The following is a 17,008-nucleotide window of genomic DNA, read 5'->3' on the forward strand; positions in this document are numbered from 1 at the left end:
TGTGTTAGTGTGATGTGTTAATAAGACAGCTTGGGTTGTTCTCATTTGTTAATGCCATGTGATGTTGGAAGCAACCTGTTTTCTTTCAAGATGGCAGCCGCTGACTAGTGGTGTGCCTCGGGTCAGTGCTGGGACCACAACTTTTCACAATATACATTAATGATTGGCGAAAGGAACTGAAGGTACTGTTGCTAAGTTTGCAGATGATACAAAGATATATAAAGGAACAGATAGTATTCAGGAAGCAGGGGGGCTGTAGAGGGATTTGGACTGGTTAGGAGAGTGGGTAAAGAAGTGGTAGATGGAATACAATGTGGAAAAATGTGAGGTTGTGCTCTTTGGAAGGAGGTATGGAGGCATAGACTATTTTCTGAATTGGAAAATGCTTAGGAAATCAGAAACACAAAGGGACTTGAGAGTATTGTTCAAGATTCTCTTAAGGTTAACGTGCAGGTTCAGTCGGCAGTTACGAAGGCAAATGCAGTGTTTGCATTCATGTCAAGAGGGCTAAAATACAAGAGCATGGGATGTATTCTGAGCCTGTATAAGGCTCTGGTCAGACCCCATTTGGAGTATTGTGAGCAGTTTTGGCTCCCAAATCTAAGGAATGATGTGCTGGCCTTGGAAAAGGTCCAGAGGAGGTTCACAAGAATGATCCCTAGAATGAAGAGCTTGTCGTATGAGGAATGCTTGAGGACTCTGGGTCTGCACTGATTGGAGTTTAGAAAGATGAGGGGGCATCTTATTGAAACTTGCAGGATACTGTGAGTCCTGGATAGAGTGGACATGGCGAGGATATTTCCACTAGTAGGAAAAACTAGAGCCAGAGGGCACAACCTCAGGCTAAAGGGACAATCCTTTGAAACAGAGATGAGTAGGAATTTCTTTAACAAGAGAGTGGTGAATCTGTGGAACTCTTTGCCACAGAAGGCTGTGGAGGCCAGGTCATTGAGTATCTTTAAGACAGAGATAGATAGGTTCTTGATTAATAAGGTGGTCAGTAGTTATGGGGAAAAGGTAAGAGAATGGAGATAAGAAAAATATCAGCCATAATTGAGCCTGCTCTGCCATTCAGTGGGCTGAATGGCCTAATTCTGCTCCTATGTTTTATGGTCTTATAGATTAGCTGTATGGATGTCTATTGAATAAATGGTAGTCAAGCTCTTCAGTTACTTTATCATGGAGTCTCCTCGTTAGGGGTCTCACTTTGGTTTGATTCTAGTTGGATTATTTGAATGCTTGTGTTACATTATGGTTGCATTATGTAAGAAAACAATTCATCCAACACAGAGAGCCAAGTCATCCTTTAGAGTTTGCTGTGATATATGTTTAAAAAAAAGTTAGATATCCAGTAACAAAACGTTATGAGATATTAAAGTTAAGGTTTCAAGTTTATTTATTAGTGTCACAAGTATGCTTACATTAGCACTGCAATGAAGTTACTGTGAAAATCCCCTTGTTCTCACACTCTGGCGTCTGTTTGGGTGCACTGTGCTAGAATTTAGCATGGCCAATGCACTTAACTAGGGCATCTTTTGGAATTTGGGAGGAAACTGGAGCACCCGGAGGAAACTCACGCAGATGTGGTGAAAAACTGTAAACTCAGCACAGACAGTGACCCAAGCCGGGAATCGAACCTGGGTCTCTGGCACTATGAGGCAGCAGTGCTAACCACTCTGCCACCGTGGACAGAAAGTAGTTTCCAGTAGTATTCCATGGGGCTCACAGTTGTGTCCCTGTTGTTGTTTACATATTTATGATTTGCACTTAACTGTGGGAGACGTGTCTGGGAAATTTGCAGACTGCACAAAAATTGGCTGTGTAGTTTACAGTGAAGAGGATAGCTGCCAACTTCAGAATGATATCAATGATTTGGTTAAGTGGGCAGAACAGTTGCAAATGGAATTCAATCCAGAGAGGCATTTTGGGAGGGCAAAGGAATACAGGAGGGTTTGGAGAATTTAACATAGCCAATACTCCTGACCAGCACGTCTCTTGGACTGTGGGAGGAAAACAGAGCACTTGGAGGAACCCCACGCAGACATGGGGAGAACGTGCAGACTCCACACAGACAATGAGACAAGCCAGGAGTCAAACCCAGGTCTCTGGCACTGTGAGACAGCATTGCTCCATGCCACCCTTTTAATCAAGAACCACAATCCTAACAGATACCTTTCTTGAGGATAACTCATCAGAATGCTGTAAAGTGCAATGATGAACCTGTGACTTCCTAAAAAAATCTCATCTGAAATCAGAAGTTTGGAAAGGTACTTCGGGAAAACCCAACAATGGGAAAAAAATTAAAATTGCCAGCATGTTATATGACCTCCTTTTCAATGTTTTCTCTGATTAGATCATCCTGTTTTATTAGAGCTATTTTAACTGCATAATGGAAACTAGGATAACCCTGCTTCTTAATACAGTCTTTTTTGCTGGAAAGCAAGGAGTGCTCTAAATCCCTGCATGGGTCAAATTGTGGTACAAAGAGCAGGAGGTCTACCAAGAGCCATAAATGGTTTCAGAATGCCACTACAGTAAAATAACAGTGTACCAATGACTTACTTTAGTAATTTGATATTTTATTTCCAGTGAAATTATGTTATCTGACTTAATGAATGATACAGATACTTCTCTGCTGCTAATGATAAGATGTGCAATTCTTCATTCACTCAATATGTCCTATCATCCACGCAGTAAGGTTAATGATGATACTTGACCCTATAAGATTTTTTAAATTGGAGCCTTTATGTCCTTGCCTTCATATGTCTTATCAAATTTGTTACAGCCTTTGGTACAATGTTTTTCTTTGCCGGATTTCACTTCGGTTATATTTCCAGCACTTGTTAGTATGTGGTTCACGGCTCTCTGACATCTGCTGTAGAAATGCAGTTTTGCAGACATGAGCTCTATTAGAAATATGAGGAAACAACAAAAGAAATCTGCAGAGGATCTAATATCATGGAGGCAGCATCTTAAAATGTTGCCCAAGACAGACAAGAGAAGAAATTGGGCCTTGCATCCTATCTGTTAGTATGAATTGCTTATTCTCGCCAGCATTCAGGACATAGTGGGGCACATTTTCCTGTCCTTGTCTCTGGGCCTACTGGGTGACCTGGATGCAGAAAATGCAGAGAAATTAGGCAGGAAAGAAGAGCGCACAATCTAGCTTCCAAATGTAAAATTGGTGGAAATCTGACAGTTGCATTCTCCTTGCCATCTACATTTGCTGTTTTGATATGCCCAAGCGATCAATTTTACCCAGGTGCAGCAAACAGATCTGCTCACATATTCCATCAGCTTTCGGTGCTGAATTTTCTGACAGTTCTGTAGATAACTAATCTAGCTGTCTCTACGTTCTGAATTTTTAATCTGTAACTCTTTATAACTTAATTTTAATCATGTTAATTGATTTCTTTTAACAGTGAAAAATTCTGCTATCTGAAATGTGTAGACTTTGTTTCATGTAAAGTAAGAATGTAACACAAAACCCTTATCAAATTGCCCTTCCCCACCCTATGTACCAACAGGCCCATCGCTGATCAATTATAGCTGCAGGTTGGTCAGTAAAATTCAGATCCACCAGTCAAGAAATTTTAGCTTTGATTTATGCTAACTCAAGAAGGCTTCAATAAGCAGTCAGTACTTATTGATAGTGTTTATTGATCAAAACAGTATAGTCCAGCAGTCCTCTATTTAGCATCTGACTGCATGCTTTATGGACCTAAAAAGGCAGTTAACAAGGTTAAATATCCCTGGTGCATAATTTTGTGATGTGTGCAGGTATCACATAAATCTTGCAATAAAAGACATCATTCCTGTTTGCGTATGTAAACCACAGAGATAAACCTTTTAACGATTTTGGCATGTCAAATATGGAGCTGAATTTAGTCAGCCCAACAGGAGTCTTACCCACCTCTTAGTACCATCTGGTCTTTCTAGGGGTTCCACTTAGTTCACTAAGTGCTCTTCAAGCTTTTGAATGGCTACTGTTAGGCCTTATATGGGATTCGAATCCCTGCTTGGGGGGCGGGGGGGTGGGGGGGTGCGTGTGCGCTCACGTGTTGAAGCAAGGCCAGTTGGGACACAGTGCCTCTCACCTAATAGTCATTCCACCGCCTGTGATCAGGAACCCGCCATTAGCCAGTTCAACTTAATTGGGGAAGTTTTTTGTTTGCTGCTGGCCACTGCCATGATTAAGTGAGCCTGCCCCTCGTGGTGCATGCCACAGCTGACTGCATTAAATCCCACCCATAGTGTCTAATAATAAAGTAAACAGACAAATATTTGCAAGTTTGTGTTTGTCATAAAGGTGTGAGTGCTATTCTTGTCAAAAGAACTAAAGATCACTCCTATGTGAATTAGGTAGGTTCTATCTAGAAGATATCACCAAAAGAGAAGTTACATTAAGCATGGTTTGTGACCTAGGCTGCCTTTTGGAGAATAACTTATATCTAAATGTGGACCAAAAATGATTAAAACTACATCAGTGAATTAACACACCTCAAAATCATCTATTATTCAACAGGATAGCAGTGCTGTAACCCATTGAATATTTAACATGATAATTATCTTCCTCCCTCCTGTTCACAGATGATGTCAGGGTCTAAAGGAAAGCATGGTGGCTCCTCCGCTGTTGCAGGTCCTCAAAAAGCTGGAAGCCAACTGGATAACATGCTGGATGAACTGCATGTTGGGCTGAATAAGCTGGGGGTTGCGACTGTTGCAAAAGGAGTGTGTGCTGCATGCAAGAAGCCTATTGCTGGACAGGTGAGAAGAACTTTCTCAGTATTTGAAATGTCTCAGCAGTTTACAAAAGTCAATAGAAGCAATCTCTGGTACTGAGTAAGCTTGCAATTTGAGCCCATTCTTGCTGCATTTAGTAGCATGCTGCTCAAACTTGTATCTGATCACTGCAGCGAAACACCTTTTCGTGAGGCAGGGGAACGAAATACTACTGCTGTGTGTACCCATGACAGCCTATTTAACACAACTGTTTGATGATAGTACAAGATTCTGGAAATGTACAAGTCAATCAGCATGTATAAAGAGATAAATCAGGTTATTATCGTAAAATCCCAACAGTGCATAAAGAGGCCATTTGGCCCACCAAGTCTGCGCTGACTATAATCCCACCCAGGCCCTATTCCCGTAACCCCACATATTTACCCTGATAATCTTCTGATACCAGGGTCAATTTAGCATGACCAATCAACCTAAACCACTCATCTTTGGACCGTGAAAGGAAACCCGGAGCGCCTGGAGGAAACCCACACAGATATTGGGGCAATGTGCAAACTCCAGCAGACAGTGACCTGAGGCCAGAATTGAACCCTGGTCCATGGCACTGTGAGGTAGCAGTGATAAATACTGTGTCACCGTGCTGCCCCAACATGTTGATGTTTTCCTTTCACCAGAGGGGGCTATATTGCTCTCGAAAAACATGCATTATTACCCTCTCCAGAGGTGCAGCATCTGAACAAATAAAGACCACATAAGTATGTCAAGAGTTGTGCAAATTTGATTAATGAATTCACTTATTATATAATTATAAAAGGATATTACCTAGATGTGATTGAGCAGGTAGAATTACTTGCTGCCTTCTACATTTGTGAAGCATTTTAAAAATGTGTTTCTTTTCTGTCAGGTTGTCACTGCAATGGGTCGTACCTGGCACCCAGAGCACTTTGTTTGTATCCATTGCCAAGAGGAGATTGGCTCTCGGAATTTCTTTGAACGAGATGGGCAGCCATACTGTGAGAAAGACTATCACAACCTATTCTCCCCCCGCTGTTACTACTGCAATGGACCCATTCTGGATGTAAATATCTCAAATTTATTTAAAATGAAATGGTTACTCTTGTGAGGGGGTTGAAAAGTGAAGATGGTAGGTACTTCATCTGCAAGTGACGAATATGAATAAGTACAGTGCACTTGGAGCTAACAGCCATTCCTGTATTTTCTGGGAATAGCATAGTGAAGTCCTGCTGTTCACAGGGTTACATTCCCGCAAAACCTTACAAATAGCAAAATGGTGAACAGCGAACATACTCTATAGCGAGAGTCAATTAGATAGGTTGCAGCCAAATTTGACATTCATAAAGGCAATAAGAGCTATGTTTTTCATTAATTTAAAGATAAATTTACTGGACAAATAGTGGGGGAAAAAACAAGAAAATTATAAGATCTGTCACACTTACAATATTGTACTTGAGAATGGAAATGAACTGTGATCAGAAATTAAATGGAAGCAGCATGGCCGGTGACACACATGCAGTGCCAATTTTCTACTAAAAGAAATATGTCATGGACGCACTTTCCTAACTTCATTTACGTTTTACTTTCCAGCATTTGCTAAAGTTGGCTTCTATTAATTATTTTTCGAACCATGGATAAGTGAACATGTGTGTCTGCAGTGGCCGATGTAGTCTATAAAGACTTTTACATGGTTTAAGTGAATTCACTAAACAGCAAGCCACAAATAGCAGAACTTTACTGTACCAAAGTTAAGTTGGTTTGCTTTTACAAATGGATTTACTTAATTGAGTGTAGCAATGAAGTAGTGTTAGACCTAGCTGTTAGAAGGGTGACAGTATGTTGGAGCCTTGGTTTTACTTGTTGTGAGGAATGAGAGCAGTACAGTGGACCTTTATCTGGTCTGCTTATGTTTGGCTAAATAGTGTAAGGAATAAGGTGAATACATTTTGCTTTGCCATACTAATGCCTCCTCTGTTTTCTACATTATAGAAAGTAGTGACAGCACTGGATAAAACTTGGCATCCTGAACACTTCTTCTGTGCCCAGTGTGGAGCCTTTTTTGGACCAGATGGTACAATGCTCTCTCTAGTATGCTTTCTGACTCATGTAGTTTGGCCATTCCAGATTCTGTGTGTTAGCATTGTACAATGTAATTGCCAACATACCATGTATTCTAAAATCAGTCTTAAGCTTACATTATTTCAATGCCGTGTGTTGGCCAGGCCACGTAGCAGGCTATGTTTCACCAAATTGGAAATAGGGACAGGGTTACTAATCACATTTAACCTTTATACTGCCAGCAGAGTTGAAAAAAATGCTGGCTATCTGACCCACTTGTTTTTTTAGAAATTCAAGCTTCTGTGCCATGGAAATGCAAGGAAATGTAGTAAGCCTGTATTTTGTGAGCTTCTATTTGAATCCATTGGCATAATGTCAACCAAATGCTTGTAAGATATTCTATGCAATTTTCTCTATGAAATGGCAATGTTTTATTCCATAGTGTGACATTTTAATCTGGTCAATTATGAGTTTTCAAAGTAAATCCAGGCATATAGAATGACGAGCTACCATCAAGGGTTTCCTTGATTTGGAATTTTTGATTGATGTTGAGGTTGATTATTGTGCTGAACATCTGCAAGCACATGTGCATGGATTTTGCTATAAACTACTATATAGATTGACCACGAAAGTTGGTTTTTCAATCAGAGCGTTGGAAACTGATTTTGTAAGCCATCAAAATCTTGAGAATGCTGATGACGGGGGAAGGATATCAAACTGCTATACATGAATGCGGTTACCTCTGCAGAATTTGCCAGAATTTGGAATCAAATAATCAAAGAATGTTACATTTAGCTTGGCGAGTGGTAATGGCATTATCCTTAAGTTTAAGTCACTTCTTTTAGTATTCACTAGTGATAAGTACCTATTGGAGCTGCACCAGAACACTAATTTTCTATCATATTCTCACAACACTGCACTTGGGTTTGGGAGTTTTGAGCAGGTCTTTTCCATTAGTCTTCGCTCACTATAAGTCATTTTAATAAGACACCTACCAGCATTATGTAAAACCTTTTACATTGTGGGTTTAATTTGTTTTTACTTCAAGAACAGTGGCAATATCGCTGAAGTTTTTACTGGGTTATAATATGAATTATCTCAAAACCTTTTACTTTGACATCACTTGTTGTTCATTTGCAGGATTCCATGAAAAAGATGGGAAGGCCTATTGTCGTAAAGATTACTTTGATATGTTTGCCCCAAAATGCGGTGGCTGTGCACGGGCTATTCTGGAAAACTACATCTCTGCCCTAAATTCACTGTGGCACCCAGAGTGCTTTGTCTGCCGGGTAAGAAAATACAAAGATCCCGAATGTATAGCAGAATATCTATTCTTCATTATTGAAATTATGTCATGCAGTAATCACCATGCCAGGCAATAGCTTCCGTAGTGGCTAAATGGAGCTCTCTGCTGAATTTTGTCAAGGGGCAGTCTTCAGTGATGTGAGACATTGATTGGGGTGCACTACAGCTACAGTCCGAGTTCCCTGCAAGACCTGATTTGTACCATTTTGCTGCACAAAAGCCTTTGCCAGTGCGGGAATAGTTGAGGAGCCCAGTGCTGACATGAAAGGTTGAAGCTGGGTGGTGGGCTGTGGGATCTCTCATGAATGGATGTTGTACACTAGACATTTTACTTTTGAATGAAATACAATATAGTGTATCATGTTAAATAAAAAAAAGGAAAGTAAGTATAATTTTACAAGTAATGTTACTGGCACACCATTAAGACACCAGGTTCTATTGGATCTGGCAAATAACTTAAGGACATGTCAACATTTGAACTGCAACAGAATGTAATTGTGGGCAGTAGCTGAGTAAGGCTGATTAATGCTAGTTGCTACTTTATATTGTAATTGATGTAGGATGTTGAAATAACACTGTTAATGCAATGGTCAGCTCTTTAATGTACAGTTAGGTGTTGGATAGTGCTTCATTCTGACTGCTGCTTTTTGCCCATAAGTAAATGAAACCAGAGAAGGATTAAAATAATTAGGAAGATAGGACAGCTGATTAACAAGATATTTATCGTTCAAAGCGGCAACCATAACAACAATGTTAATCTGCTGCACTCAGTGGGAGATTGCAGCACAAAACATCAGTACATAATAGGAAATATATCTAACATAAATGGGATTTGGCAAGTTTGGTTTGATTTATTATTGTCACATATATTAATATACAGTAAACAAATATTGCTTCTTGCACGCTGTGCAGACAAAGCATACCATACATAGGCAAGGAAAAGAGAGAGTGCAGAATGTAGTGTTACAGTCATAACTAGGGTGAGAGAAAAATCAACTTAATGTGAGGTACGTTCATTCAAAAGTCTGATGGCAGCAGGGAAAAAGCTGTTTTTGAGTCAGTTAGTATATGACCTCAGACTTTTCTGTTTTTTTTCCTGATGGAAGAAGGTGGAAGAGAGTATGTCCATGGAGTCTTTGGTTATGCTGGCTGCTTTTCCAAGGCAATGGGAAGTGTAGACAGCGTCAGTGGATGAGAGCCTGTGGATGGGTTTGAGTGATGGATTGGGCTTCGTTCACGACCCTTTGTAGTTCCTTGCAGTCTTGGACAGAGCAGGAGCCATACCAACCTGTGATACAACAGGAAAAAATGCCTTCTATGTGCATCTGTAGAAGTTGGTGAGAGTTATAGCGGACATGCCAAATTTCCTTAGTCTCCTGAGAAAGTAGAAGCGTTGGTGGGCTTTCTTATCTATAGCGTGCGCATGGAGGTACCAGGACAGGTTGTTGGTGATCAGGACACCAAAAAACTTGAAGGTCTCAACCATTTCTACTTTATCCCCATTGGCTCTCAACAATTTCTACTTCGCCCCTATTGATATAGACAGGGGTGTGCCCTCCACTATGCTTCCTGAACTAGTTGACTGTTTCTTTCATTTTGTTGAAACTGAGGGAAAGATTATTGTCATTGCACCAGTTCACCAGATTCTCTATCTCTTTCCTGTACTGTGTCTCGCCATTGTTTGAGCAAGTGAGCAAATATCTGCATGGGCACTGCAAATAGTGATTGCTAAAAGGAAATTGCACTGTTATGTGGCTTCCAAAGTCCTGTTTCAATTGGAGGAACACTGAGGAGCAGTTCAATTAATATTCCTGATGTTCTAGGATCAGTCTTGTGGTGATGCTCGTAGTTTCCACATGTCAGAAATTCTTTAATTTTATTTATTTCATTTTCATTTCACATAGGTTATTAAAGATAAATGTCCCCTTTTAAGAATAAGAAAAATACTTTGAAAGTAAAATATTCCTCCAACTCCTCACCTAGATCCTGTTCAAAAATAACTTCATTACAGTGTTAATGTAGGCCTACTTATGGCGCTAATAAATAACCTTAAGGAAGAATAAGTTGTTTAAAGTATCTCTTAGTTGACAGGATGTACTCTCAATTCCACCAATAACCAACAACTTAGAACATAGAACACTACAGCACGAACAGGCTCTTCGGCCCACAAGTTGCGCCGATCATATTCCTACCTACCAGGCTTATCTATAACTCTCAATCCCATTAAATCCCATGTACTCATCCAGAAGTCCCTTAAAAGACCCCAGCGAGTTCGCTTCCAGCACCACCGACGGCAGCCAATTCCACTCACTCACCACCCTCTGAGTGAAAAACTTACCCCTGACATCACCTCTGTACCTACTCCCCAGCACCCTAAACCTGTGTCCTCTTGTGGCAGCCATTCAGCCCTGGGAAAAAGCCTCTGAGAATCCACCTGAACAATACCTCTCAACATCTTATACACCTCTATCAGGTCACCCCTCATCTTTTGCCTCTCCAAGGAGAAAAGACCGAGCTCTCTCAACCTATCCTCATAAGGCATGCCATCCAATCCAGGCAATGTCCTTGTAAATCTCCTCTGCATCCTCAATGGCTTCCACATCCTTCCTGTAATGAGGCAACCAGAACTGAGCACAGTACTCCAAGTGGGGTCTGACCAGGATCTTATACAGCTGCAGCATTATCTCCTGACTCCTAAACTCAATTCCTCAATCAATGAAGGCCAGTACACCATACGGCACGGTAGCACAGTGGTTAGCACTGCTGCTTCACAGCTCCAGGGTCCTGGGTTTGATTCCCAGCTTGGGTCACTGTCTGGGTGGAGTTTGCACGTTCTTCTCGTGTCTGCGTGGGTTTCCTCCGGGTACTGTGGTTTCCTACCACAGTCCAAAGATGTGCGGGTTAGGTTGATTGGACATACTAAGAAATTGCCCCTTAGTGTCCAGGGATGCGTAGTTAGAGGGATTAGTGGGTATAATATGGAAGGATATGGGGGTAGGGCCTGGGTGGGATTGTGTTCGGTGCAGACTCGATGGGCCGAAGGGCCTCTTTCTGCACTGTAGGGTCTATGATTCTATACGCCTTCTTAATCACATCCTGTACCTGCGAAGCCGATTTGAGAGTCCTATGAACCCGGACCCCAAATCCTTCTGATCTTCCACACTGCTAAGAGTCTTACCCTTGATATTATATTCCTTCATCTCACTTGACCTGCCAAAATGAACCACCCCACACTTATTCAGGTTGAAGTCCATCTGCCACTTCTCTGCCCAGTCTTGCATCCTATCTATGTCTCGCTGCAACTTCTGACATCCCTCCAAACTATCCACAACACCTCCAACCTTCGCGTCATCAGCAAACTTACCAACCCATCCCTCCACTTCTTCATCTAGGTCATTTATAAAAATCACAAACAGCAAGGGTCCCAGAACAGATCCCTGGGGTACTCCACTGTTGACCGACCTCTATGCAGTAAAAGACCCAACTACAACCACTCTTTGCCTTCTGTGGGTAAGCCAGTTCTGGATTCACAAAGCAGTGTTCCCTTGGATCCCATGCCCCCTCACTTTCTCAATAAACCTTATATGGGGGACCTTATTGAATGCCTTGCTGAAATCCATACATACCACATTTACCGCTCTCCTTCGTCAATGTGTTTAGTCATATCTTCAAAAAACTCAACCAGGCTCGTAAGGCGCAATCTGCCTTTGACAACCCACAAAAACAATCTGATCTTTTTATTTCCTCATCCCAGCTATCTCCATGGCATTCCAAACTACACCATATCCTCCACTAACTTTACTCTTTAACATTGGTTACTCCCAATATTGTTTCTTGATGGGGGTAATACATAGTATTCTACCCACAATGAATTGCCAAACTTTCACAACTTCTCACTGATAAATGTTTCCTCTGTAGTTGTTCTTAACGTAGGCTCTAACATTGCATGACTCGATCCCTGCCTTAGCTCAACTGCTGCTGGTTTTGTAATCTCTAAACTCAACTATTCCAGTGCTGATCTTCAATCTTGCGCTCTCAATAAACAAATTCATCTAAAACCCCACTATCCATATCCTAACTCTCATCAAGTCATATTCCCCATATGTTTGTTGACCTTCACTGAGGTTTTCTGTAATACAGGGGCTAATTTTAATATCCTCTTGCCTGTTTTCAAATCCCTACGTGCCCTCAAAATCACAGTGTTACAGTGCAGAAAGAGGTCATTGGGCCCATTATGTCTGCATCTGCACTTCAGTGAGCAATTATAATTCTCCTTGTCCTATTCTATCTCTGTAAACTCATCCAGCCATGTGTTCAGCTACCTAATCTGCATGCTCTGGAATTTCCTCTCTAAAGCTCTCCACATCTTCACTACTATTCCTTTCAGATGCTTCTTAGACTGTATGACCTTGCATTTATGTAGACATTTTAATGAGGTGAAACGTCCCAAGAACTAGTGTATGGAAACTGGAATAACAGGGTTCAATGAGAGAACTACAGCTCATCCAATTGCTCAGGTTGCTGATTAGATACATTGGCCATGCTAAATAGTCCCTCAATGACCCTGAACAGGTGCCAGAGTGTGGTGAGTAACTTTGTTGCAGTATTAATGTATGTCTACTTGTCACATTAATAAGTAAAATTAAATTTTAAAAAAAACTTCAGAGGGAACATATTGAACAATTTCTGTTCCTAAATTCCCAGTTTTCTTTTGTGCTCAGTCTAAACTTTGTGCCTGTGCTCAGTCTAAACTTGGAGCATTTTTAACTGTGGCTGTATTTCTGTGATGGTTATATTGAATTTTCCAAATCCAGATATGTACCTGTGCAAAAATGACTCATTTTTATCTGTTGGCACTTTAATACTTGTGAGCAGAGTTTGCCTAAAAAGTGATGTATGTTATCGTATTCAGTTAATTTCCTCTATATCAGTATACCCTTTGTAATCTTAAGCAATATTGTGAAAAAAAATCCTGTTTCCTGAAAATTTTACTCAAAAAATGTTATGGAATAATTTATGATATAACCACAGTGGGAATGAGAAAAGGTGGTGGTGATGGGTGGGGGCAAAGTGTTTTTCTACAATCTAATGGTCTAATTAACTCACTGTATTGGCACACGTTGAAAACAAAATAATTCAAGGATATTGCTGCTGTAATTCACAATACCGTACTGAGTGTATGATCTTCGTGTGTTGATGGCAGTTTTATTACAATACCATATTTTGAGATGTATTTTTCTGCTTTGCTTACAGGAATGTTTCACCCCCTTCATAAATGGCAGCTTTTTTGAACATGAGGGGCAGCCATACTGTGAGATGCATTATCACGAGCGTCGCAACTCACTTTGCTCCGGATGCCAGAAGCCTATCACAGGCCGCTGTATCACCGCCATGGGGAAGAAGTTCCACCCAGAGCATTTTGTCTGTGCTTTCTGCCTGAAACAGCTCAACAAGGGCACCTTCAAGGAGCAGAATGACAAACCCTATTGTCACAACTGCTTTGTCAAGCTCTTCTGTTAGATCCATCCCACCAACCACTTGTTCAGTTCAATCATTCCTGCAATTCCACACTTGCGCACATGCCAATGGAACAGCCAACTCTAGCTCTTAGAGGTAATACAGATATTGGACTGAACTATAAACACTTTACGCATAAATCACCTTTCCTTTACAGAGGCTGAGAAAAAGAAAGTCCTCTGAATGAGGTGGTAAGAGTGCCATAATGCTGCCCCCACCCCGCCTCCCCCAACCAAGGTGTTGAACGCCAAGCCAATAGCCTTTTGTCGTAGACTGGTTGAAGAGTTAGCAGATCCAATGAGTGGAATCCATAATTGGCAATAGAACGTAAATCACAATGAAGAAAGGAAATTTATCTCAATCCAGCTCAGTTCTTACTAGATTACTTTTCAAGAACTGCACAGACCATTCTAAGTTCGTGACATCAAAGACAGCAACACAATAAAATGTCATGCAGGTGGTTTTGTGACGTAAAGATAAACTAAACACTGAATACCATAACTGTAATTGAACAAGCCTGAAGAACTTGGTAAAACCAGCTACACCGGAACAGTCCCAAAATGAGCCCAGTTAAACTGGAAAGAAACTATGAAATGTGGATGAAGGTGCTGGAAAGCAGAGGTATCTTTTGAGAAAGTTCACTTCGTTGTACACCAGTGTCTCTGTGATTTCAGTAATGCCTTTGATTGTAACTGAAGCAATAATATTTCTCAGCGATGGCCACAATCGCACTGTCCTGTGTACGCACACAGGGGAGTCTCCTTCTATAGGTGAATTTGATAGAAACTTTACAGTACTGTACCTTTTTATCCTCTGGGTTCAGTTCTCAAAAAGATCTCGTAATTCTGAATTTTCATGTCAGAGCTTTGTGATTTTAAAAACATGCCAACTGCTTTTGTAAAACACACATCTGATGTGTAGGCGATGGTGATTCATTGTATAATTGGTAATTTTTGTGCTTTCTTACAATACTAATGACTGATTCTTAAATGGAAAACCCAAAGGACTGTTAGACAGGACATCGCCTATTCACTTTTATAGCACAAAAATGGTTTTAGTCTTTGAGGCACGTCCTAACCTAATTTCATGAACAGAACATTTTGCATTTGTGAGCCTGCTGTATTTTTATCAAGTTCCTCCATTGCCTAATTTGCCAATAATTTATCTTTTTATGAGAAGTCTTAATTCCTGCTGCGGAGCTTTTTTGGGTCTTCCCTGAAAATGTGTTGTAATATTTTGTCTTTCATCTTATGAATGATTCATTTTATAAAAACAATGGGTAACAGAAGATGTTATAAGCATTGTAGTGCTATTTAGTAGGTCACAATCCGTTCAACTGAAGCCTAATTAAACCAGTGTTTACAATGCATTGAATTCAATCTGCCATTAAACCAAAGGGAATCACTTGAGAATGAGAGAAATAGTCAAGATTCCTGCTGTGTGATCAATGATAATTACCTGTGTTTAACTACATCTTTGTACATCCTTTAATCATGGCTTGCACATATAATCTCATGGTTTTTAGCCAATAAAAGTTGCTTTTCACTTTACTTAATTCGTTGGATTTATTTTCTACTAAAGGATCCAAATTAATCCAGCACAAGACATCTGTTTTTGCAGTTGTCTGGCTGGAGGCTTGTTGGTGCAGTTGGCGCATATACTTTCAAAATTAGAAATCTAGATGAAGGAGCAATTGCCTCTGGTTCAGAGTAGAAGAGAATGGAGTAAATCTGGAAGAAGTCATTACTTAGAACCAGAGGATCCTCAGCGATGGCCACAATCGCACTGTCCTGTGTATGTGCTTGAGACCAAACTTGACTTTTAAGTCTGCAGAGATTGGAAGGAAGGACTGAAGAGAGTGAAGAGTTTACAAGAATATGTTCACTTGGAGACATATGATGAGCCTTGATTTCATCAAATAAATACATATTAAATAAGTCTAATAATTCAGGAGAAATGTCTTTGTTCTAAGTCTAGGCAGAATATGGAACTTGCTAACGTGGAGTTGTTGAAGTGATGTATTTCCATCACATTTTTCACCACCATGGGACACTCAATGTACTTGTCAGTACTGTTGAAGTGAGTGTAATGTTACTGTGCCTTTAAGACATGTATTTTGTGTGATGTTTCTTGTCAAGCAGATGTTAAGATTCAACTCTGTTAAACTGTGCCGCCTTGTCTGCTCTGCAGCCCTCCTGCTGGTAATGCAGAAGAACAATTGCTCTTGGTTACTGGGGTGTTTGTTTTAATCTGAGTTAATACAGTTTTGTTATTTTTTTAGGTTGTGCCCTGGCATTTTAGAGTGGGGTTTAATTAGGTTGATTGACAAGAAGAAAGTCATGTGAATAGGCGGAGCTATACTGACAGATGAGTAGGCAGATGTCAACTTAGGCTTGTTATTTTCTTTCTTTCTAAAGACTTTAGTTTGGGACGTGCTAGTAAATAGGTATCTCACTCCAGACGTGGTCTGGAGGCTGGAGGACAAGTAACTCACATACCAGCATGTAAGTTGGTCCTGTTTTGCTAACTGATTGTTTTCCCAGTTAAATTTGGTGATCCATCTCTCATTCATGTTTTGCCATTTTACTGCAGCCGGGCTTCAGCCATTCAATGTAGCCAGACACGCATTTACAAATCCGATCGCTTTGCTGTGCATTTCATTGATAAAAATCCTCTGTGATTTCAAATTTGCCTCTATCTGATAAAAATCAAGCGGTGTGCTATGCCGCTGATGTCAGTGCTGTCATTGAGAGCTAATTGATGGGACTGATCACAAAATTCTTACACAGTTTATACTTGATAGTTTGACTGGTTTAAGTGTTGCCCAACAAGAGAACAGTTGACAACTGGAACATCTGAACAATTTTGAGGAAATCCCCATTATCCCACACCTTTACCATGGCTAATCCATCTAAACCTATGCATCTTGGGACACCAAGGGGCATTTTTCTTTCACCATGGCCACTGCACATCTTTGGACTGTGGAAGGAAATCAAAGCACCCAGAAGAAATCCATATAGACGGAGGGAGAATGCACAAACCCCACACAGTCACCCAAGGCTGGAATTGAACCAGCGTCCCTAGCGCTGTGAGCAGCCGCGCTAATCACCATGCCATCCCGATATCTCTCCAGAATGACCAACTGTCCTGTTTCTTTGCAAGATTGTTCATTAAAATTGCAGATTCTCCCATATGTTTTCTTCCCAGGGCAGCGAGTGTCTCATACTTATGAAATTGGCAGTCTGGGGAGATTGTGTCTTACAGCTCCCCTGCCCGTGTCTGCCAAATGCGCTACCACACCTGCCAGATGTTGGCACAGATTCAGAGTCCCTGGAGAGCAGCTGAAGTTTCGAAGTTTGAAATTTGATCACAT

General features: G+C 40.8%; 1 protein-coding gene across 6 annotated transcripts in view; it reads left to right on the plus strand.

The window, feature by feature from the left end:
- LOC145355967 (paxillin-like) overlaps positions 1–15,185 on the plus strand; it is a 162,760-nt gene extending 147,575 nt beyond the window's left edge. For all 6 annotated transcript variants that reach the window (XM_080208494.1, XM_080208497.1, XM_080208496.1 and 3 more), the window contains 5 exons: positions 4,591–4,767; positions 5,645–5,818; positions 6,745–6,826; positions 7,954–8,102; positions 13,372–15,185. In XM_080208494.1, coding sequence (XP_080064620.1) covers positions 4,591–4,767; positions 5,645–5,818; positions 6,745–6,826; positions 7,954–8,102; positions 13,372–13,638 — 849 coding nt within the window. In that variant the 3' untranslated portion in view covers positions 13,639–15,185. The remainder of the gene's footprint in view (positions 1–4,590; positions 4,768–5,644; positions 5,819–6,744; positions 6,827–7,953; positions 8,103–13,371) is intronic.
- Positions 15,186–17,008: the final 1,823 nt, after the last annotated feature.

This window comes from Carcharhinus amblyrhynchos, chromosome 20 (genome assembly GCF_965287045.1).
Source record: "Carcharhinus amblyrhynchos chromosome 20, sCarAmb.v2.hapA, whole genome shotgun sequence".
Lineage (NCBI taxonomy): Eukaryota > Metazoa > Chordata > Chondrichthyes > Carcharhiniformes > Carcharhinidae > Carcharhinus > Carcharhinus amblyrhynchos.